Source organism: Trachurus japonicus, chromosome 6 (genome assembly GCF_045865225.1).
Source record: "Trachurus japonicus isolate A0001 chromosome 6, Traja_1.0".
NCBI lineage: Eukaryota > Metazoa > Chordata > Actinopteri > Carangiformes > Carangidae > Trachurus > Trachurus japonicus.
The window spans coordinates 45744-68564 of NC_140912.1; the positions used below are offsets into that span (position 1 = coordinate 45744).

Sequence of the window (22821 nt, forward strand, 5' to 3'; positions counted from 1 at the left end):
GAATGCTTTCTGCATGTGTCACAGTTATTCTTACCTACCACTACTTCATCATGGCTGCTTCTGGTATCTGGTATCACTGCCATGTCACTGACTGCTGAGTCACAACACACAGTCAGAAAAGCTGCAGCAATAATTTGGAGCTGATTCATTTCAGAAAAAGTCCTTTACTCACCACTCATTTTCTGTCCTTGTTGCCCCTCGTAAAAAAAGAAAAAAGAAAAAAGAAAAAGGATATGAATAGACCACTTTACATGTGTAATATGCTAAAGAATTTTTGAATCAAAGTGAAAAAATATTGTTTCCAGTTGGTGACTTAACACATGGCCAACACTACATTTCCTATTCATTTTCTTGTTGGTGATGAAAATGGATTTGATTGGGTGTTAATGCCTATAACAGTTTCATTTAACCTCAAATATCCTCCCACAGCCCACCCCAGCTTGATTGGCCTTTGCTTTTTCACTCAAAGGCAGATATGTGAAATAGACATTATGCAGTTGCTTCTTCTACTTCACCAGGATGTCTTATAATACAGTACTGTATATTTCTGTGGAATCAGCAAGGGATGTTGATGTGTACAGATTAACTAATTATTCACTGTAAACTGACAATCTGTTGGGACAGGGACGCTACATTTCTTTTTTTAGCTCAATTGTTCAGCCACTTGGACCGTGAGCATGACATACATCCACAACAATCGATAAGAGCCAGCCCCCAGGCACCCAAATAGGAGCGTCTAAAAATAAGGAGCATGCTCCAACTGTTGCGCTGCCGGGGTCTGACCAATCCCTGCCCCATCCTCCCCGTAAACCGACCCCGACTCCTGTTATCCTTATGGATTAACAAATAGACTATGATCACAGAGGCTGGGTGACGTCGCCCGGGGGTCCTTTATAAACCCCTGTCTTTGCTTTCTCAACAGTCAAATAGAGTACGCTCAGAGTCAACTCCTTCAGTGCTGATCCAGCTCACCTGCCACTAAAGAGCCATTCTTCAAAAAGCGACATTCTTCTCGGGGCCATATGAGAAAGGACCGACTTGTCAGGAGGGTGCCAATTAAAACAAGCGACGACCAGCTGCCCTGCACGTTGTAAATCCGAATAATTTAATCCATCACTGCCTTGACCTCAGTGCTTTCTTCGCAAGTGCATCCGAAAAGTCTCTAGGCTGTTTTTTAAACTCCCCCCAAGTTTGAACTTTCCTCCTTGCCATCAACCTGCTAAAGTTTTCTGCGCTGCCGAACGCACAATTTAACAAGTAAGTGTCACCGGGGTATAAAAGTGGATACGGAAAAAGCCATCATGATGAGCAATAACTACAGCGACGAGCAGCTGCCTCCACAATACTACCAGGCCACCGACTTCGGGGAGGACGAGGACGACGAGATGCCGGCCACGGAGAAGGATCTGGCTGAGGACGCGCCATGGAAGAAGATCCAACAGAACACCTTCACCAGGTGGTGCAACGAGCACCTCAAGTGCGTCAACAAAACTGTCACCGACTTGCAGAAGGATTTTAGTGATGGGTTGAAGCTCATTTCACTCCTGGAAGTTTTGAGCCAGAAGAAAATGTACAGAAAATATCACAACAGACCGAACTTCCGTCAGATGAAACTGGAAAATGTTTCTGTGGCACTAGAGTTCCTGGACAGAGAACATATCAAACTGGTCTCCATAGGTAAGTTGGTTGGTCTCTGATGGCTTTGTTAATGTCAGTATATAACATAAAAAAGTGCCCAGGCTATTCTTAGAGTTAATAAGAATGAAGGACACTGACAGTGTGTGTGTCCAGAGCAGAATAAAATGCAGTGCAGTATTTCATACATTTTTATATTTTTAAAACTGTCACATTATCACAAACGCATTCTAGAGCTGTTGTGCTGGTATGTTATCATACCAGGTGTCAGCCGGCGGTGAGATATGTCTTTCACAGCCAGAGGTCAAAAGCTTATTGGAAAGTTACTACAGAGGTGTCACTGAGGTCACTCACTTGTGTCAGGGCCAATGGCCTAGTGGCTCTATAGTGCACTTTAGCTGCAGGACAACGACAGGCTGGAAATTCACTAGGACCATGCTAATGAGAATGACACAATGTATTCATGAGTACAGCGGTTACACACGTCATGCTGCTGCTATACACAAACACGCGAGCAAACTAAGCAGTGACAGGTCCAGGGTCAGAATAACTCAGTGGGTGCTCTCCGCTGCCATTCACTTCCTGTCCACAGACCCACCAGCAACTTGTGTGAGGTGGAGGATTAACTCTGCTGGGATTTTGGAGATCAGACTGAAGTAACAGACAGCAGAAGTTACTAGGGTCACTCACACAACAGGAAGGCTTCACTCTGGCAGAGGGAACAGGATGCCAACTCCTTTGAATGGCTGTGGCAGAACTAGGAGCATGGTTTGGAAAGCAGAGATATTGTAGTATGAAGAGCTATCGGCTTAATTCAACAGCTGTAGGCAGCAATAAGCCTGTGAATATTCTCATTTGTCCAGGTCATAGTTATCTCAAGGAACTGGACTTACAAATAACCAAGTCCTATTGCGTTTGATTTAAATTTCCTTGAGATAAAGGCTGCAATAGAACTCACACAGGGAAAGGTTGTTTAATTTTTTGGGTTTTGGTTAATAATAATGACCCTGCCACATACTTGAGTGAAAATTCCTGCATGACTGAGGCTTTGACCAGCAGACTGTGAGGACTCACCTGGACACACACTGAATGTTTGTGTGTGACATGGCACTGAGTCAAACTGTTCATGACAGTCTCAATCACAGATATCACCACAAAGTCTGCAGCAGTTGTGCCAAGGATAATGTGTGGAGGAATGAATATGTTTGTGAGTGTCTGGCAAAGTTGACACAGCTATGCAGACACACTAGGTCAGACTGTTTTGACAGAAACAGGGCATGATAATAGAAGAAGTTCCTGAATTTCACTTCCTAACACCCTCTTCCTGAATGCAGGTCTTATGGGGGGCAATGCAGCCCTGTTAATACAATGTCTAAGACTTATTTCAGTGACCTAGAGACACTAAAACAGGTTTAGCTGCACATATGTCACAGTGTGTAATTAGATAGCATTTGATGGATGTCTCTTTGACCACACAGTTATCCTTAAAGCCAGACAGGGTGGCAGCAAAACTACACTGTGCCACGTTGTGCCACCTGTCAGTGCCAGTCAAACAGTGACACATCAAACATTCCCCCCCTGACAGGATCCACTGATCTAGGGAAAGATAAATAGCCTCAATAAAACAGTCCTGTGATAAACAGCTGGCAAAGTGTCCTCCTTGCTGAATTAACTGAAGTGTATCACACAAGATTAGCCAATGTAACATTAAACTCTACTACTCCACAGTGTTGCTTGGCCGAAAGGATTTTGAATTAGGATATTAGAGTGGATATAAAACTGGTTGTTAGACAAACGTTTCCTTTGATAACTTCAGAAAAGGAGCTGTGTGCTTGCTGTCAGTGAATGAATCTAAACTCTGTCTGTTTGATTTATCACACTCCAGTGCTATAAGTTTTGGAGGTAATTGAAATCCAAGTGGTATTTATGCAGAGTGGGGATCCACTTCCACATATCCCCAGCTGTCGCTGTCTTCAGAGGACCATTGTGCCTGGATGACAGATTGTCAGGGGTCCACAGCCAGACAGCTGTCTAAGAAAAAGGGGCTTGGGGAAAGCTGTGAGGAGCATTAGATTCCTGTTTCCTCAGCAGTCACTCACCATTGTTTATATTTCTGCTCAGAATAGCTTGGTCATCTCTGCAGCACAGCAAGAAAAGAGTATTTCAATGTGATAAACTTATGGTTGGGCATTAGGGGGCAATGGTCAGTAATACAACATACTCACTCACTAGGAGATTGCTCAAATCTGCACCCATAAAAATTAAAGCTGGAAGAAGCAGTGAACTATAATACCATCCAATACTGTGAGACATGGTGCATTATGTGAACGTTTGGGAGTTATAAATCCTCATCAACAACTTTGTCTCCTCTGTCCAACTCCAGATAGCAAAGCCATTGTGGATGGGAATCTAAAGCTGATCCTGGGTCTTATCTGGACTCTCATCCTCCACTACTCTATCTCCATGCCCATGTGGGATGACGAGGATGACGAGGAGACCAAGAAACTGACCCCCAAACAGCGCTTGTTGGGCTGGATACAGAACAAAGTGCCCCAGCTGCCCATAAACAACTTCAACCGTGACTGGCGGGATGGCAAAGCCCTGGGAGCGCTGGTGGACAACTGTGCCCCCGGTAAGACAGTCCACAGAGAGGCTGGGGTAAACGCTGAGTCAGGGTATCTGCACAGCCTGTTGACAGGCTTGTTGTATATGGCGGTTTTGCTTGGTTGCTATGGAGGTCGGGGTCAAGCATGTGTCAGTCAGTGTATTTGTGACAGTATTATCTTCTCAAGAGAATTTGTCTCCTTCGCTGTGTATATCCCGTAGACATTCTAGGGCACACACACACACACACACACACACACACAGACGAGTACACGTACAGACTTGGCCGGATTCACCAATATGTTCTTAGGAAAGATCTTAAGAAATGTCTTAAGAAGAAAATTAAGAGGTTCATAAGAAAGTGCAATTCCTCAATATTATCTTAAGAACAGTCTTTTTTTTTTTTTTACGAATTTCTTATTTTTCCAACTTAAGAACTTCTTAAAATACATCACTGCATTGCATTGCACGCACCAACAAACAGCATATATATAGTTTGCATTTTAACTCTCAGTTACTCAAGGCAGGAGCTTGAGGTCATGGTGGATGAAATTAATGTACGAAAAAAATTACTACTGGGGAAAATGAATAATATGGGAATAACAGCGGAAAATAAGACAAGAGGGTGGGCCAAAGTGGTCGTTAACTAACATGCTAACTAACAGTTAACAGGCTCTTTGTCTAATTAGTTAAACATTGTATTTACTTACCATGACTCACTAGTCTAAACTTGTCTAAAATTTGTTAAGGAAGGTGATATTAGAGGTTTACCTATTCACCGTAGGAATTTTAAGACAGGTCAAGGTTGTCTTAAAGTTAAGATAAAAGTAAAGAACAAATTTGAGAACTTTGATTTCATGAATACCATTTATTTCTTAAGAAGAAAGTTGTAAAAATAGAACTTTTTTGGAGAATATGACACCAAAAAATGACACCAAAGAAGATTTTTTTTCTTAAGAAGGTTTTGTGAATTTGGCCCCTGGTTCGTATGCCATCCAGTTTGATCTGTATCTGGGGAATAGGCAGTGTGTGTGGGTTGTTGAGGGGTTGCTCATGGCCAGAGGACATCCCTGCCAGCTGTCCGGCACTGACTGAAGTTTTCACTCTTGGTGTTTCAAGCCCTGAGGCCCAAGCCCTGGCTTTCGTGTTTATAGCCTTGCTGCTACACAACACCCCCAAATTTGGGCACCATTCCTCCTCCGCTGTCAAGGGGGATGCTTGGCTCCGCATCAAAATGCAGAGTGATCTGTCACAGGGAGGTGTCTAAGCCCCACATCCAAGGACCACAAGTCCGCAAATTGAGTCTCTGCCAATTTAGTGCCTCTGCTTCCAACGCTAAACACCCCTGACTGTGCTTTATACAAGGAAAGGTGGACAAGTAGCAGAAAGTGTAGAACCCCATGTATAAACTATGTTTTGATCTGAGGAGACACATCTTTCAAACACTGTGCTGCAACACTGACCGTACAAGGCTCTGTTTTTTCATCAGCTATCACCAAACAGCAGGGTTGCTGACGAGTCCAACTCTGCTCCACAGACACTCTGCTTTTAACTCCCATACAAATAAGCAAAACACATTCATCTGATTTTTTTTACAAAGTTACAGGATATGCCTGCTTTACTTCTACATCTATATGGCTATGGTTTTAAGCTGACTTCACTGGTTTCCCAATAACAGTCTGAAAGCCCACCCTGGTTGCTCCCAGCCGACAGCTTTACAGAGTTTTTTTTTTCTGAACTGTTTTTGCAGATGCATATAAAACCACAAATACTGTGCTCCTCTGTATAAATTGGATTATGCTATTCTACAGTGCACGTATGCAGACTTGTTGAGTCCGTGTCCACTCTATTGCCAACACTAATCCAATTTAGGCATTAGCCGGCAGAGAGGAGGTTAGTGTCATCCACAGTGAAAGTGCCAGAGCGTCTGTCAAGGTTATTTCTTTTGAACAGTCGGATACGGAGACGACCTTCATTGTCCCACGTTTTTTTAAATATTCACAGCAGCACAGCAGCAGTGTGGGTGAGGTTGTAGTAGGACGCATAGGAGAGATAGCAGTGAAAGCCCTAGTGGCCTTATTATAGCAAGTGTAGCACTGCCTGCATTCGTCTGTGCAGATCATCTAATCTGTTTGCTTTCCAACAGGTCTGTGTCCTGATTGGGCAGAGTGGGATCCAAACAAGCCTGTACAGAATGCCCGGGAAGCCATGCAACAGGCTGACGACTGGTTGGGTGTCCCTCAGGTAAGATGCAAGATACTAGATATCAATTAGATTTTTTTAATCAAGTATACAGATTTTGTTTTTCAATGTACTGTAGCTCAGCTGGCTGTCAGATAGATGGACTTGGACTCAGCACAAGAGAGTCAAGTGTGTTTTCTCTGTTAAGCAACACATGCTCAGTGAGCACTAATCATCTCCAAGCAGTTTAAGAAACAAATAAAACATATCTGCAAATGCAAACATGCCTCATCACATGTGCGTACACCTGCAAGGCTGCACTGAGCTGCAAAAGGCAGCGCTGTGAATGATACAGAGCCCAGTGTTTTTCCAGGGAGATCACGCTGGAGGATATCATGAAATATTTATTACCCAGCTCACTTCTAATATTTCCATTTACTTCATTGTAGCTCTGAGTGAGTGTGTGTGTAGGAGTTTTATCTGGTAGATTCATGGAGTTGTGGAGGTGTGAGATTTCTTAACACCGTACAGCACCAGTCACAGAAACACAGGTGCAAATTATGTCTGCACTCATCAGAGAAACAGAGCGGGAGTGCAATATTCCCAGCTCCATTCTGAGATTCTGAGTCTTCATATTGTGATGTGCACTATGTAGGTTGTTTACTTGTTTGTTGGAGACACAGGGTTAGCTATTCTCCATGAGGCTTAGCATTAGTAAGATAGCTGGGGTGCTGTGTAATGGCTGTGCTGGGCCTGGGGGCTGGATTCCAGTATGGTGGTGTTAAGGAGATGTGGGGGAGGTCTGGCTCAGGATAAATCCCCCTGGCTGACTTATTGAAGGCAACAATCCTTAACCTCGCTGTCCCGGGGTTAAATATAACTGGCATGGAGCAGGGCTTTGTGCCACTGTGTGATAGACAGGCAAACAGGCGCTGCACTGTGAGAGCAGTCTGAGGTGGAGAAAACTAACAGTCTACACTGAATCCAATTGAAATCCAAATGAAAACCAAAAAAAGTTATATAAAGAGCCAACCACTTGCAAATGACAATACAATCACCTGAAACATAATGAAACATAAATTATTGTTTTACACAGTTTGTGCAGAAATGTTGCATATATCCACAAGTTTCCAAACGTCATCTATGGTCAAAACCGGAAGCCGGTTTTGCATTTCCGGTGGAATTGTACGTTTCCGTTTCCATGGTTTTCAGTCGTTGTCATAGTTGCAGTACAGTAAACGCATGGATCTATTAACGCTGGCTTTTAACACAGATGTCAATTTGTGTGATATCCATTGTTAAAAGCTGGTGTGATGATCCATGCGTTTTACAGATTTTCATTGGAAAAAAAAAAAATCCATGCATTTTCCGCAACTACTGAAACCATGGAAACGTAAACATAAAATTCCACCGGAAGAGCAAAACCGGCTTACGTTTCTGACGTTCGGAAAAAGGTGGATATACATCCAGCACTGAACTTCACACTTTCTGTGTGACTCATGTCAGTTGTCCTTCTTTCTGCGCTGTAGGTGATCGCGCCTGAGGAGATCGTGGACCCAGATGTAGACGAGCACTCAGTGATGACCTACCTGTCTCAGTTCCCCAAGGCCAAACTGAAGCCTGGCGCTCCTCTCAAACCCAAACAGCTTTTCCCAGACAAGGCTAAAGCCTATGGACCAGGTGGGAACCCTGCATGTCTACAGTTCACAAAGATATTAAAAGCCGAAAAGTTGAATATCAAAGCTGTGTGCCACTTACAGCACATACCTTGGTATCTGCAGAGTATTTCACCACATCCTCTATACTTATATGTATTATATGTATCGCAGGTATTGAGCCTCATGGCAACAAGGTGCTGCAGCCGGCTGTGTTCACAGTTGAAACTCTGGAAGCTGGAAGTGGTGAAGTCCTGGTGTATGTGGAGGATCCTGAAGGACACAAAGAGGAGGCAAGTAACAGCTAAAACAGCCTGAACACCTGCTGCTTTATAAGTTTAGTACACTGTCTAATCTTTATGTAACGCTCTTGTACTTTACTACTTGTTCTCCAGGCTAAGGTTAAACCCAACAAAGACAAAAACAGATCCTACACTGTCACCTATGTTCCTAAAGTTGAAGGTGTCCACAAGGTAAGGACCCTAGCTGCTGTTATTTACCATGTACATCCAGTTCATCGGACACGTAGCACAAGAAAGGAAACCCATTCTGTTTGAAGTGTCTCAAGATTTGGCTTGTTTTTTGATTCCTGTAGGTGAAAGTGCTATTTGCTGGTCAAGACATTGATAAGAGCCCCTACACTGTGAACGTGGCCAAGGATATGGTCGACCCCAGCAAAGTCCATGCAAGAGGGCCAGGTCTGGAGCCTACAGGCAACGTGGCTAACAAACCCACCTACTTCGACATTTACACAGCTGGTGAGTATGGAAACTTCAACCACTATGAAGACAACAGCAATGTGGTCTCGTAAAACAGTGGTTCTCAACCTTTTTTACATCAAGGACCCCTAAATTGACACAAATTAGACCACGGACCCCCATTGGACAAAATTTTCAAGCAAACCAGAAATACACAAATATTTGTTCTGAGACTGAATAACGTTACTTTTTTTGTACATTCAAATTAGTTAACTTTATACAGAAATTTCTGGAAAAAAGTGGTACAATTTCTCCAAAAACATTTAAACATTTGTAGGAAGAGGTGGTTAAAAAAAATCTCAAAAAATATAAAAAAAACTAAACAATAATAATAAAGATTCTCAAAAAAAAAGAAGGTAGAATTTCAAGAAAAAGTTGGGGACCCCCTTTAACCCTCTCAAGGACCCCTGGGGGTCCCCGGACCCCACGTTGAGAACCACTGTCATAAAAGACTTGCAATATGTTCTAAGAGACTGAACCTACAGTAACAGATTTGTCTATGGATACTGACTGTTCCTCTGTCACACTTAGGTGCTGGTAACGGCGACATCAGCGTGGTGATCGTCGATCCTCAGGGCAAAAAGGACACAGTTGAGCTCATCCTGGAGAATAAGGGCGACAGTGTTTTCCGTTGCACTTACCATCCCATGTTGGAGGGCCCTCACACCATCCATGTACTGTTTGCAGGCCAGGAGATCCCCCAGAGTCCCTTCACCGTCAACATCTCAGAAGGTGAGCCTCCTGTCTCTGCTGTAAATAACCGTCAGACAAATCAGATTTCTAAGTGTGCTGTTAGTTTCAGGATGATTGATCCATCACCATATGCACTCAGTCATCTTTATTCTACCTATAGGTACACTGCAAAAACTCAAAATCTTTCCAAGGATATTTGTCTTATTTCTTGTCAAAGTGTCTTTTCACTTAAAATAAGACTCATCACCTAAAAATGTACTTGTTTTTAGATAATTTTCATTTGTTTCAAACACATTTTCACTTGAAATACAGGTAAGTAGAAAAATCTGCCAGTGAAAGCAAGATTTTTGTACTTGTAATAAGAAAGAAGAACTTGCCCCACTATCAGATTTTTCTACTTATTTCAAGTGAAAATATGCTTGAAAGAAGTAAAAAGTGTCAAAAACAAGCTACTTTTTTACGTGATGAGTCTTATTTTAAGTGTAATGAGATTTGTTTTGACTAGAAATGACATTTTGACTAGAAATAAGGCAAACATTTTTGGTAAGATGTTGAGTTTTTGCAGTGTAAAACCACCCAGTACAGATGATAACCCTTTCACATATATATTTGTCGTTTATAGCTCTGCCTGTTGTTCCTCCCACGGGAGCCCCCCTGCAGATAGTCCCTCAGTCAATGCGCACCCCTCCTGGAGTAAAGGCTGGGAAGGGGGCTCCCCCTCCAAAACCCAGCCGTCCAAGTTAGTATGGTCTGCTAGGAGCCTTTGTCCGTTGCTCAGCCAGACCCATGCCCCCTTGTGCTTTCTCTGAGACTCTGGCGTCGCGGCTCAATGCGGTGTTTTTTTTTCTTGCGCCCTGCAGCTTGACAGTGTAATTTCATGATATGAGATGCAACGTTATGCCAATAGCTGACAGATTGTCCTAGTCTGCATTTCTGTCCACATCTCTGTGAAATATCTTTGCTTGTGCTCTTGACATGTTTGTTTTTTATTGCACATAAATTTGCATCAGCACAGCATTATGTTTAAGCCTGCAGTCAACATTTCTGATTCACTGATGGAAATGTTGGGTGAAGCTCTTTTGATGCATTTCATTTGTGCCAATATGCCATTCAGTGTTCTGTACTTGTGCGGTATGTGTTGCTGCTGAAAGCATCGTTCTTCTTTTCAGGATCTGTCAGTCAGCCTTTAAGGAATCCCATTTGAATTGAGTATTTTAATGTCTTTTGCCACTAACATCATTGTCAGCTGCTGGCAACTCTCACCTGCCTCTTGCTTTGCTAAATATTTCTCTCTTTCACACTTTGCTGTTATTCCTTTCAGCAATCAACGCAAATGCTTGCAGAGCTACAGGCCGAGGCCTTCAGCCTAAAGGAGTGAGGGTAAAGGAGGTTGCAGACTTCAAAGTTTTCACTAAGGGAGCTGGCAGCGGAGCGCTCAGCGTCACAGTCAAAGGACCAAGTGAGTCAGACAGCTCCATGCATCTCTCCTCCTTTTTTTTGGAATTCTTTGTCTTGTTGGAGTTGTTTCGTCTGCAGAGTTGCATTTTCTCAGTATGAGATTGCATTAAATTGTTTCTTTGACTTGTTCAGAATCCATACTGACTGTTTTATTTATTCTCAGCCGGAGCAGAGGAGCAAGTGAAAGTGCGCGATGCAGGGAACGGTGTGTATGACTGTGAATATTACCCGCTTAAACCGGGTAAATACACAGTCAGCATCACCTGGGGAGGCCAGCCCATTCCACGCAGGTAGGGTCCTGTTGATGCCCGTAGCTGTTCATCATTAACAATGCACATTCACATTTAGAGAAGGTAATATTGTGCATTCTTGTGCGCTGCAGCCCCTTTGAAGTGGAGGTGGGCGAGGAGGCAGGTTTTCAGAAGGTGAGGGCCTGGGGTCCTGGTCTGAAGACGGGTATGGTGGGGAAATCTGCTGACTTTGTGGTCGAGGCCATCGGCACTGAAGTTGGAACTCTGGGTGAGACATACAAGTGATGAAAAGAAGAAAGTGAATTTTTTTCTTTCTTTAAAAAAAAAAAAAATCTGTACTAAATGTGGGGATACTTATTTTTTTTTGCTCAGGCTTCTCCATTGAAGGACCGTCACAGGCTAAAATTGAGTGTGATGATAAGGGTGATGGGTCCTGTGATGTCCGCTACTGGCCCACTGAGCCCGGAGACTATGCTGTCCATGTCATTTGTGATGATAAGGACATCAAGGACAGTCCCTTCATGGCCCACATTCTCCCTGCAGTCAATGATGTCTTCCCTGAGAAGGTAATTCCCACTGGATGAGTTTGTCAACCACCCTTAAAGGGACATTTCACAACATTTTGGCAAATTCACCTATTGACATAAGCCCTATACTGTAGTCTTAGTGGTAGGTTCAACTCATCAAATACACAATCCTACAACTCCAATACTCTCAAGTTGTGACCTGCACATTCACCACGCTATGAAATAATAATGTAACATTATGAGACAGAGTTGTTTTCGAGGCAAATAAGTAACTGGAACCACATTCCAGACACTCGGCGGAGTAAGTAGTTCTGAGTATTTGCTTCATGTGTCGTAATGTTACATAATTATACCTTATTATTTCATAGCATGATGAATGTGCAGGTCACAACTTGTCTACAAGAGTGTTTTGGAGTTTTTGGATTGTGTATTTGATGAGTTTGATGAGGGAAATGTAAAATACTGTGCGCCTGCGTAGCGTTAGCTGAGCAGCTCGTGTCTCTGCCCCGCCGATCTCAAAACAGCTTGCACCGACAATTAAAGGTAACGAACCTACTCCTAAAACTGTAGGGATTATGGCAATAGGTGAATTTGCCAAAATGTTGAAATATCCCTTTAAAATGACAAACAGGTTAATGATCTAAATTTAAACTAAATTTTAAAAAATGTCTCTAAAAATGTGTTTTGTGGATGTAGGTGAAAGCCTTTGGACCTGGTCTGCAGCCGACTGGTGTCATTGTGAACAAACCAACAGAATTCACCATAGATGCTCGCATGGCTGGAAAGGGTGACCTCAAGCTCTACGCACAGGTATGCGGGCAGCGGTCGGTTAAAGTCTCATTGGTTATTTATAGGAATGCATCACGTGGCTGTACGGGCCAGAGCTGACATGCTTTTGTAACCACTAAGGACGCTGAGGGCTGCACCATCAACATCAAGATCACTGACAGGGGAGATGGCACCTATCTGTGTGTGTACACTCCTGTCAAGTCCATTAAACACACCATCATTGTCAGTTGGGGGGACGTCAACGTGCCCAACAGCCCCTTCAGGGTAAGATTCATACACAGATCTATACTGCATGTAAAAGTCTCTTTTTTTATGGTCATACTCCACCAAATAAAGATAAAGTAAGAGGACTGCAGTAGTTCTACTTGAACCAATAGCTTCTAACTCAAGCACACTGTGAATTCATTAGGTGCTGGTTGGAGAGGGTTCTCATCCAGACAAAGTCAAAGTCTATGGGCCTGGAGTGGAAAAGACAGGGCTCAAGGCCAACGAGCCAACATACTTCACTGTGGACTGCAGTGAGGCTGGTCAAGGTGAGCATGCACAAGGAGATGATGTGGGTGGTTACAAAAACACTTCTAAGTTTAGCCGACTCCTGGTGAAGTGAGTGCTTTGAATGTTGAAAATGTGAAGCATAGAATTAACAGAGACAGTGAATCTATTCAGCCATGTTGACCAGGTCAAGTTGACTTAGTTGAAATATATAAAATCCAGTTCAAAGACGACTCTAAGCAGCAGATGGACTTGTGGTTATAGAGCAACTTTAATTCTCGAGATCGACCTTCATTTAACTGTGCTCATTGCTATGCAACAACAGGGGACATCAGTATTGGAATCAAATGCGCCCCCGGAGTGATCGGTCCTGCAGAGGCAGACATCGACTTTGACATCATCAAGAATGACAATGACACCTTCACTGTTAAGTACACTCCTCCTGGTGCAGGCAAATACACCATCATGGTGCTGTTCGCTGACCAGGTAAGAACAGGGTTTCTCTTGGCCTGTGTCACATTACTTATGAAATGATGGATATTATATTTTAAATTGTTTTTTACATCTTCTCACAATTGCCTTTATCAGGAAATTCCCGTCAGTCCATTCAAGGTCAAAGTGGATCCTTCCCATGATGCTGGCAAGGTGAGAGCAGAGGGTCCTGGACTCAACAAGACAGGTGAGATATACTGTACACAACAACAATCACTCACTACAATACTTTCTGTCACAGAAATCATGTGATTTGACCAGGATTGAAAACCTGTGTGTTTCAGGAGTGGAGGTGGGCGCTCCAACCCACTTCACCATCTACACAAAGGGAGCTGGCAAGGCCAAGCCTGAGGTGCAGTTTGCTGCATCAGGCCCAGGAGAGGCGGTTCGTGACTTTGAGATCATCGATAACCACGATTACTCCTACACTGTCAAGTACATGGCTCTTCAGCAGGTACTGGAAGACTCCAATACCATTACAACAGGATTATTCACAGTAAAACGCCAGTTCAATAATGTTCATTCTTTTTTATAATGTTTTTGTAGGGTAACATGACAATTTCAGTGACTCATGGAGGAGATCCCATACCAAAGAGTCCCTTCAACATCACAGTTTCACCACCTCTGGATATTGGAAAGGTGAAAGTGAAGGGATTAGACACCAGTAAGTCGCAAACTAAATCCTGTTCTCTTGAGGTGCATTATAAAAATAATGAATAGCAAAGGTTAAGTGTGTTGTATTACATTTTCTTGCAGAAGTGGAGGTTGGAAAGGATCAGGAGTTTTCAGTGAACACAAAAGGTGCTGGCGGTCAGGGCAATGTAGGTGTGAAGATGGTTTCACCCTCTGGCCGACCAATCCCGTGCAAGCTGGAATCTGACAAGACCAATGGCACTCACAGTGTGAAGTATATTCCCCCAGAGGAGGGACAGTACAAGGTTGATGTCAGCTATGATGGAAACCCAGTGATGGGAAGCCCCTTTGGGCTGGAGGCGGTGATGCCTGCAGATCCTTCAAAGGTAAAGACTGCTGCATGTCGTTTTACACTCTATCCAGACTTCTTGAACACCTGAACACTTGAACAGACTGGCCTGCCCTCCCTGCCTTTCCTCAGCTCTTGTTAACAGTTCTATGTTTATTTTCTTGTCTGTATACAGAGGTTTCTCCAATTTTTCCCAGTTAAAAGGGTTTACCTATAGTTTTTCCTCCATTCCTTTGGATGTGAGGGTCTAAGGACAGAGGATGTTGTTATGATGCTGTGTAAAGCCCTTTGAGACAAACTGTTTGTAAAAATGGGCTATACACTGCAAAAACTCAAAATCTTTCCAAGGATATTTTCTCTCAAAACTAAACTCTTTTCACTTAAAATAAGACTCATCACCTAAAAATGAACTTGTTTTTAGATAATTTTCATTTGTTTCAAACAAATTTTCACTTGAAATAAGTAGAAAAATCTGCCAGTGAAAGCAAGAATTTTGTACTTGTAATAAGAAAGAAAAACTTGCCCCACTATCAGATTTTTCTACTTATTTCAAGTGAAAATATGCTTGAAAGAAGTAAAAAGTGTCAAAAACAAGCTACTTTTTAACGAGTCTTATTTTAAGTATAATGAGATTTGTTTTGACTAGAAATGACATTTTGACTAGAAATGAGACAAATATTCTGAGTTTTTGCAGTGTACAAATAAAATTGCTTTGCCTTGCCATATCTCAAAAATTGACCTAACTGTTCTCATCACAGGTGAGAGCCTATGGCCCAGGCCTGAAGGGAGGCATTGTGGGTAAATCTGCTCCTTTCACAATTGACACAAAAGGAGCTGGTGCAGGTGGACTGGGCCTGACCGTGGAGGGGCCCTGTGAAGCTAAAATGGAGTGCCAGGACAATGGCGATGGTACATGCTCAGTGTCCTACCTACCCACTGAGGCTGGGGAGTACGCCATCAACATCCTGTTTGCAGAGCAGCACATTCCCGGCTCTCCTTTCAAGGCCGCGGTGCGTCCGGCCTTCGATCCCAGCAAAGCCACGGCCAGCGGTCCCGGTCTGGAGCGGGCCAAGGCGGGAGAACCAGCGACCTTCACCGTGGACTGCACCCGGGCTGGAGACGCCGAGCTCACCATCGAGATCGTGTCGGAGACCGGGGCTAAGGCCGAGGTGCACATCCACAAAACTGCAGAGGGGATCTTCTCTGTCACGTACATACCACCTTTCCACGGCGCGCACACCATCACCATCAAGTATGGCGGCCATTCGATTCCTCAGTTTCCCAAAGTACTGCAGGTTGAACCATCAGTGGACACTAGCGGTGTGCACGTTTACGGGCCGGGAGTGGAGCCCAGAGGTAAGAAGACCAAGGAAGTATTTAGCACTTTATGTTCAGTTTTGATTACACTTATGTACTAGTGTTAAAAAGATAATTGTAAATTCAGTGTTTCAAAGTGAAGACATCACCCTTGACTCTTGAAACTGTAGCAACAAATTGATTTTTCACTGCCACATCTTAAAGACTAAATGATTACTTGATTAACTTATAATGGGAACTGGCAGTTGCAGCCGTAAGATCTATTAATTTAACTGGGTCACAAACAGCTGATGAATCAATCATAAAGATTTATAATGTGTCATGTTGGGACTGTTGGAGTTGTTTGATGTTGCTCTTTGGCAACAAATCACATGAAATGTTTCTGGCGTTTCAAGGGGTCCTCAGAGAAGTCACCACCCACTTTATAGTGGATATCCGCGCCCTCAACAAGGCTGGAGGAAACCATGTGAAGGTTCACATTATCAGCCCCTCTGGCACCAACATAGACAACTACATCACTGACAAGGGAGACGGCACCTACAGAGTGGAGTACACAGCATTCGAGGATGGTAGGAGCCTAGAGAAATTACTTAATGTCATTTAACAGTACGACTGAAGGGTGAGGAGGAGAGACGTTAACAACAATGATGGATCTAAGATCTTTATTGAAAAAGCGTGACAGACTTTTAGAAACCTGGAAGCATCTATTTGTCTGTTGTGGATTATCAGAGCTGTTTACATAGAGAGCCTGTCAGAACATATGTATATAGACAGACAGAGAAATCACAAGCACCGTTTGGGAATAAAGCAGGCGAACGGGGAAAAGAAAGGCAAGGGAGAAAAGGGGTATAAATACAGAATGATGCAGTGAAGCAAAGGTTTAAGAGGCAGAGAGCAGGGAGTCAGGCAGACAGGCTCTGTTTTATAAATAGGGTGCTCTAAAACAGAAGCTCTTAACCAGGCAGGTATGTGTGCTGAAGGCTGCCTGCATGCAGCAATACAGCAGGGGAATGACAGGGTATATTAATAGAGACCTATAGCACAAAGCAAAGAGATCACAGAGCACTTCTCCACCACCAGACGTGCTCTGATATCAGTGCAGTGTGGCTGGGAACCTGGCATGTCGGCCTACTGAGAGGGCTCTGTCAGGAAAATGTTGTAACAGAATAATGAATAGGGAACAGATGTAATTCTTTGCACGTTCACCAGTTCATCTGCACTCTAGATGGCATCTTTTATAGATAAACAGATGTTGGATCTCCCTAAAAGGGAATTTGTCTGCCCCATAATTAAAAGCAAGTGGAAAACATTTGCTTGCTTTGAAAACAGAGACCTTGTATGACATCACATGCTGAATAGGTGTACCTGTTTGTGTTTAGGAATGCACCTGATTGAGGTGCTGTATGACGATGCACCCGTGCCTAAGAGTCCCTTCAGGGTGTCTGTGGTGGAGGGATGTGATCCCACCAGGGTGCGTGCCTATGGACCAGGTCTGGAGGGAGGAATAACCAACAAGTCCAACTGCTTCACCGTGGAGACCAGGTACTATGAATCCCAATGAATGGAGACCAGAGATGGTAGTAAAAGTACCCAGATTCTTTACTTGAGTAGAAGTAAAAGTACCTGTGTAAAAAATGACTTTGGTAAAAGTGAAAGTACTGATCCAAATATCTACTCAAGTAAAAGTAAAAAGGTATAGGCTCTGAAATGTACTCAAAAGTATTATTGAAAGTAAAAAGTAGCCTATTTCTATTGCATGATTCACTACAAAGCTAATAACCACACGGTAATTTATCTGGAATCCATTTCATCAATGTTTGAACAAACATTAAGTTTACCTGCCAGACACAAGATGTATCCTAAAGTACTTCACTATTGTCAATTATATGCATTTGTATTGTACAAATGCCTGCTTTGTGAGTAAGTTTGGAGCTGATGAAAGGAGAGAAAAAAGACAAGTCGAGCTGTAATTTTATTTTGCCGCGGAAACCCTGATATAAAAAAAGTAACAAGCCTTTTTGGGAAATGTAAGGAGTAAAAAGTACCGATATTTGCGCAGCTTAAGCAATGTGCAATGAATGAAGAGTTGTGTCTTCTCTCTCAGGGGCGCCGGTACCGGAGGCCTGGGCCTGACCATCGAGGGAGCCTCAGAGGCAAAAATATCCTGCAAAGACAACAAAGACGGCAGCTGCAGCGTGGAGTATGTCCCCTTTACGCCTGGAGATTATGACGTCAACATTAACTACGGAGGTCACCCGATCCCTGGCAGTCCGTTCCGTGTGCTTGTTAAAGACCCTGTCGACCCCAGCAAAGTGAAATGCTCAGGTCCAGGTCTGGGCACCGGGGTGAGAGCGCACGTCCCTCAGACTTTCACAGTAGACTCCACCAAGGCTGGACAGGCCCCACTGGACGTCAAACTCTACGGCCCGACAGGTGTGGATCTACTGGACAACTGTGACAAATAATGCATAAATGTAGCTGTGAGTTTGTGGTATATGTGTTTTATTTCCATAATGTCCTATTTCCAGGCACAGTGGAGCCAGTTGGTGTGAAGAACAACGGTGACGGCACCCACACGGTTCACTACACCCCGGCTCAGGACGGCCCCTACACTGTAGCTGTTAAATATGCGGATCAGGAAGTCCCTCACAGGTTGAGTATGAGTTTTATAAGAACCCACTAATCCGGGCAGTATGTGTAGATATGTCTTAATTAAAGCACTGCTCTGTCTGACTGGGCTGTGGAAAGAGAAGAGCAGCTCACCAAGTTTTCTCTTCCAATTTCTGTCTTTTGTAGGATTGAGTTTAGTAATTACACCTGATAACACTAACTTTCCTCTATAGCCCATTCAAAGTGATGTCTCAGCCTGGGCATGACGCCAGCAAGGTGCGTGCCAGTGGTCCTGGTCTGGATGCCAAAGGTGTGTCTGCAAGCCTGCCTGTGGAGTTCACCATCGATGCCCGTGATGCTGGAGAGGGACTGCTCACTGTGCAGATTCTGGTGCGATCAGCTGCATTCATTTCATTCCAAGATTTCTAACTTTCCAATCATGAGCCGCTGCCTAAAATAACTGGATATCCTCTCACCTGCAGGACCCCGAGGGCAAACCCAAGAATGCCACCATCCAGGACAACAGGGACGGCACCTACACCGTCTCCTATGTGCCGGACTCAACAGGCCCCTACACCATCACCATTAAATATGGGGGAGATGAGATTCCTTACTCCCCGTACTGCATCCAGTCCCTGCCCACTGGAGACGCCAGCAAATGTCTCCTCACCGGTGAGAAAACAACTGTGGACCCATCAAAAATACAATTACAGTACAACATCCTGTTGTCCTTCTGTTCCCCTCCTCCATCCTTCCTTTCTCCCTTCCTCCTTTCCACAATCCTTTTCCCCTTCCTTCCTTCCTTCTGCTTCCTTCCTTCCTTCCTTCCTTAACCAAATCTGTTCCTTTCCTCCATTTATCTTTCCTTCCTTTTCCCTTCCTTCCTTCCGTCCTTCCATCCTTCGTCCTTACATCTTCATCCTTCCTCTTTTGATCTAATTGACCCAATCTGTTCCCTCCCTCCATATTTCCTTCCTTCCTCTCTTCCTTCCTTCCTTCCTTCCTTCCTTCCTTCCTTCCTTCCTTCCTTCCTTCCTTCCTTCCTTCTTCCTTCCTTCCTTCCTTCCTTCCTTCCTTCCTTCCTTCCTTCCTTCCTTCCTTCCTTCCTTCCTTCCTTCCTTTTTGACCCAATCTGTTCATCTATCTTACCTTCCATTTCCCTTCCTTCTTTCCTCCCATCTCTCCCTTTGTCCTTCCTTCCTTCCTTCCTTCCTTCCTCACTTCTTCCTTCCCTTTTGACCCAATCTGTTCATCTATCTTACCTTCCATTTCCCTTCCTTCCTTCCTTCCTTCCTTCCTTCCTTCCTTCCTTCCTTCCTTCCTTCCTTCCTTCCTTCTTTCCTACCCCGACCCAGGAGGACAACAGGGGTGTTAATTGTATTTTACATGTGTATTCACTACTATGCTCTCTTTCCTTCCAGTGTCGATTGGAGGACATGGCGTGTGTGAGTAACCAAGAGTTTTTTTTTTTTTTTAGTTCTCTACCTTTTATGACTTTATTTGTGGAGTCCAGGCATTGGTGCTGCACTTTTTCTGACCTCCTTTTCCCCCTTTTCATCTCTGTCCTGAGCAGCAAGTCTTCAGAAACTCCAGACCTCTGAGGATACAGTCATCACAGTGGATGCCAAGGCTGCTGGGAAAGGCAAAGTGACCTGTAAGGTGCAGACCCCACAGGGGATGGAGCTGGACATGGATGTAGTGGAGAACCACGATGGGACATTTGACATTTACTACACAGCCCCTGAACCTGGGAAGTATGTCATTACCATCCGCTTTGGGGGACAGAACATCCCCAAGAGCCCCTTCCACGTGGTGGTGAGTGAAGCTGCTGCAGCTCTGCACTGTTTTCTTTTCCCTGACATTTAGTTGTGTCTGTATGAAACAACTATTTCTCTTCTCTCCCTATCGACAGGCCACAAATGAGCCAGTTGCTCCCCGCGATACCGTGGATCCTCTCTTCCGTCCTGTTAACTTCCTCGTCCCCTTCACGCCCCAGCAAGGAGAGATCACAGGTGTGACCACCACCATTCATTTCATACTGAAAACAGCTCCCCTCCCATTTGCTTCCACAAACACACACACAAAACATTATTTTTTAAATCACTGAAACTTCTTCTTCTGAAACTCACTTTCCACAATGCCTGTGTATTGTATGATGTAGCATTTAGACTCAATGACAGACTGCCATCTCATCCCAATTTCTTTACCCACTCACGAATACAACACGAGAGGGAAACAACTTATAAAGGGAAAGTGACAGAAACTGAAATGTACAAGTTTAGTGTGACCATTAAAGGACCAGAGACTTGGAATGAGATTGAGAGCACGATGAAAGAGTCTGCATCTCTGTCTATTTTTAAAAAGAGATTAAAACAAAAACTGCTGCAGAAATATGTTTAAATCAAGCTCGGTTTGCTGTTTTCTTTGTTTCATGTACCCTTTTTACAAGTCTCAAGTCATGTCTGCTGTATATTATGAATTGAAAATGTATTTTTGATTTTAAAATGATTTGTACGAACCTTGAACCTTGAACCTTGAACTGACATCTGACCATGCTGCCATTATTTCTAGGTGAGGTGAGGATGCCTTCAGGCAAGACTGCCCGCCCACATATCACCGACAATAAGGATGGCACCATTACAATCAAGTACCAGCCCACAGAGAGAGGCCTGCATGAAATGGACATCAAATGTGAGGGAAACCACATTCCAGGTGAGAGACACGCCACATTTAAAGAATAGAAGATGGCTGACCTAGCCTTCTAAATATTGGAAAGCAAAATATAATAACTGTCTAAAACCCAGATGACGACACACACAGAGTCTTAATTACTCCCTGGCAATATATTCCCTACAGGAAGCCCCCTGCAGTTCTATGTGGATGCTGTGAACAGTGGAGTGGTGACTGCTTATGGCCCAGGTCTGAGTTACGGCATGGTCAATAAAACCGCCACTTTTACTGTGGTCACCAAGAACGCAGGAGAAGGTAAAATAGCTTTTATTTCCTGTGGTAATGTAGTTTTTAGAAAACTGTCAGTGCACTGCAGATCAGATCAACCAATCAGGGCATTTCTTCTCCCTCCCAGGTGGTCTGTCGCTGGCGGTGGAGGGTCCCTCTAAGGCCGAGATCACCTGTAAGGACAACAAAGATGGTACATGCACGGTGTCCTACCTGCCTACAGCTCCTGGAGACTACAACATCATTGTCAAGTTTGACAACAAGCACATTCCTGGCAGTCCCTTCACTGCTAAAATCACTGGTGAGATTTTTTTTCTTTTGTACTTTTTGTATATTTATACATTTATAGTATTTTTTTATGTTGTTGATGAGTAAGGTTTTAAAGGTTGATAGACATCTAAAGCCTCTTTTTTAATGTTCAGGGGACGACTCCATAACGAGGACATCCCAGCTGAATGTCGGCACAGCGGCTGATGTGTCTCTGAAGATCACAGAGACTGATCTGAGCTCTCTGACTGCCAGTATCAGAGCTCCATCAGGCAATGAGGAGCCCTGTCTACTCAAGAGACTTCCAAACAGACACCTTGGTGAGATTATATTCAATTGACAGGCTCAGAGTGACAGGAAGGGCAGAACATTTTTTTTGTCTGTTGGAAACATTTAGATTAACTTTTTATTCTCCTCTCTATATCGTTTATGTGCACAGGTATTTCCTTCACCCCTAAGGAGGTTGGGGAGCATGAGGTCAGCGTGAGGAAGGACGGCATGCATGTAGCCAACAGCCCTTTCAAGATCATGGTCGGCCAGTCAGAGATCGGAGAAGCCAGCAGAGTCAAGGCTTTTGGTAAAGGCCTGGTGGAGGCACACACTTTTGAAATGGCTGAATTCTTTGTGGATACCAGGAATGCAGGTAAGCATCAGAGATGATATGTTTCACCTCTATGGAAAATACTGTTGGAGAAAAATACAAAAGAGCAATTAGTGTATCAACCTTGTTATGTTTCCCTCTTCTTACAGGTTATGGCGGTCTCGCATTATCAATTGAGGGTCCAAGCAAAGTAGATATCAACTGTGAAGATGTAGAGGATGGGACATGCAGAGTGACCTACTGGCCAACAGAACCTGGAAGTTACACTGTTAATATCAAGTTTGCTGAAAAGCACATCCCAGGTTTGAACCTATTGCTTGAAAAATAATCGAATATGAAAGAAAATTAAATTACACATAAAAAATTTAAATATATTTAGTTTGTACTCTCTATTTATTTTTCCCATTCAGGAAGTCCATTCACAGTCAAGGTGACAGGAGAAGGAAGGATCAAAGAGAGCATTACCAGGAAGAGACAGGCGTCTTCTATTGCCTCAGTGGGCAGCACATGTGGCCTTAACCTCAAGATCCCAGGTGAGTACAGAAGCCAGA

General features: G+C 43.7%; 1 protein-coding gene across 2 annotated transcripts in view; it reads left to right on the forward strand.

Annotated features, from left to right (window-relative positions):
* Positions 1-855: 855 nt before the first annotated feature.
* LOC146985264 (filamin-C-like) overlaps positions 856-22821 on the forward strand; it is a 28212-nt gene continuing 6246 nt past the window's right edge. The window contains exons 1-38 of one of the 2 annotated variants that reach the window (XM_085778131.1): positions 860-1677; positions 4019-4267; positions 6386-6483; positions 7950-8100; positions 8250-8368; positions 8471-8548; positions 8671-8833; positions 9365-9565; positions 10149-10265; positions 10848-10985; positions 11148-11274; positions 11367-11503; positions 11608-11801; positions 12459-12572; positions 12672-12815; positions 12961-13084; positions 13369-13529; positions 13632-13722; positions 13820-13989; positions 14082-14199; positions 14292-14554; positions 15276-15873; positions 16230-16403; positions 17214-17376; positions 17939-18267; positions 18363-18486; positions 18678-18834; positions 18927-19116; positions 19866-19889; positions 20018-20259; positions 20357-20456; positions 21016-21156; positions 21301-21429; positions 21530-21703; positions 21825-21989; positions 22109-22312; positions 22420-22572; positions 22681-22803. In XM_085778131.1, coding sequence (XP_085634257.1) covers positions 1302-1677; positions 4019-4267; positions 6386-6483; positions 7950-8100; positions 8250-8368; positions 8471-8548; positions 8671-8833; positions 9365-9565; positions 10149-10265; positions 10848-10985; positions 11148-11274; positions 11367-11503; positions 11608-11801; positions 12459-12572; positions 12672-12815; positions 12961-13084; positions 13369-13529; positions 13632-13722; positions 13820-13989; positions 14082-14199; positions 14292-14554; positions 15276-15873; positions 16230-16403; positions 17214-17376; positions 17939-18267; positions 18363-18486; positions 18678-18834; positions 18927-19116; positions 19866-19889; positions 20018-20259; positions 20357-20456; positions 21016-21156; positions 21301-21429; positions 21530-21703; positions 21825-21989; positions 22109-22312; positions 22420-22572; positions 22681-22803 — 6523 coding nt within the window. In that variant the 5' untranslated portion in view covers positions 860-1301. Of the gene's footprint in view, positions 1678-4018; positions 4268-6385; positions 6484-7949; positions 8101-8249; positions 8369-8470; positions 8549-8670; positions 8834-9364; positions 9566-10148; positions 10266-10847; positions 10986-11147; positions 11275-11366; positions 11504-11607; positions 11802-12458; positions 12573-12671; positions 12816-12960; positions 13085-13368; positions 13530-13631; positions 13723-13819; positions 13990-14081; positions 14200-14291; positions 14555-15275; positions 15874-16229; positions 16404-17213; positions 17377-17938; positions 18268-18362; positions 18487-18677; positions 18835-18926; positions 19117-19865; positions 19890-20017; positions 20260-20356; positions 20457-21015; positions 21157-21300; positions 21430-21529; positions 21704-21824; positions 21990-22108; positions 22313-22419; positions 22573-22680; positions 22804-22821 lie in introns of both variants that reach the window. The other variant, XM_085778132.1, reaches the window with a different exon arrangement.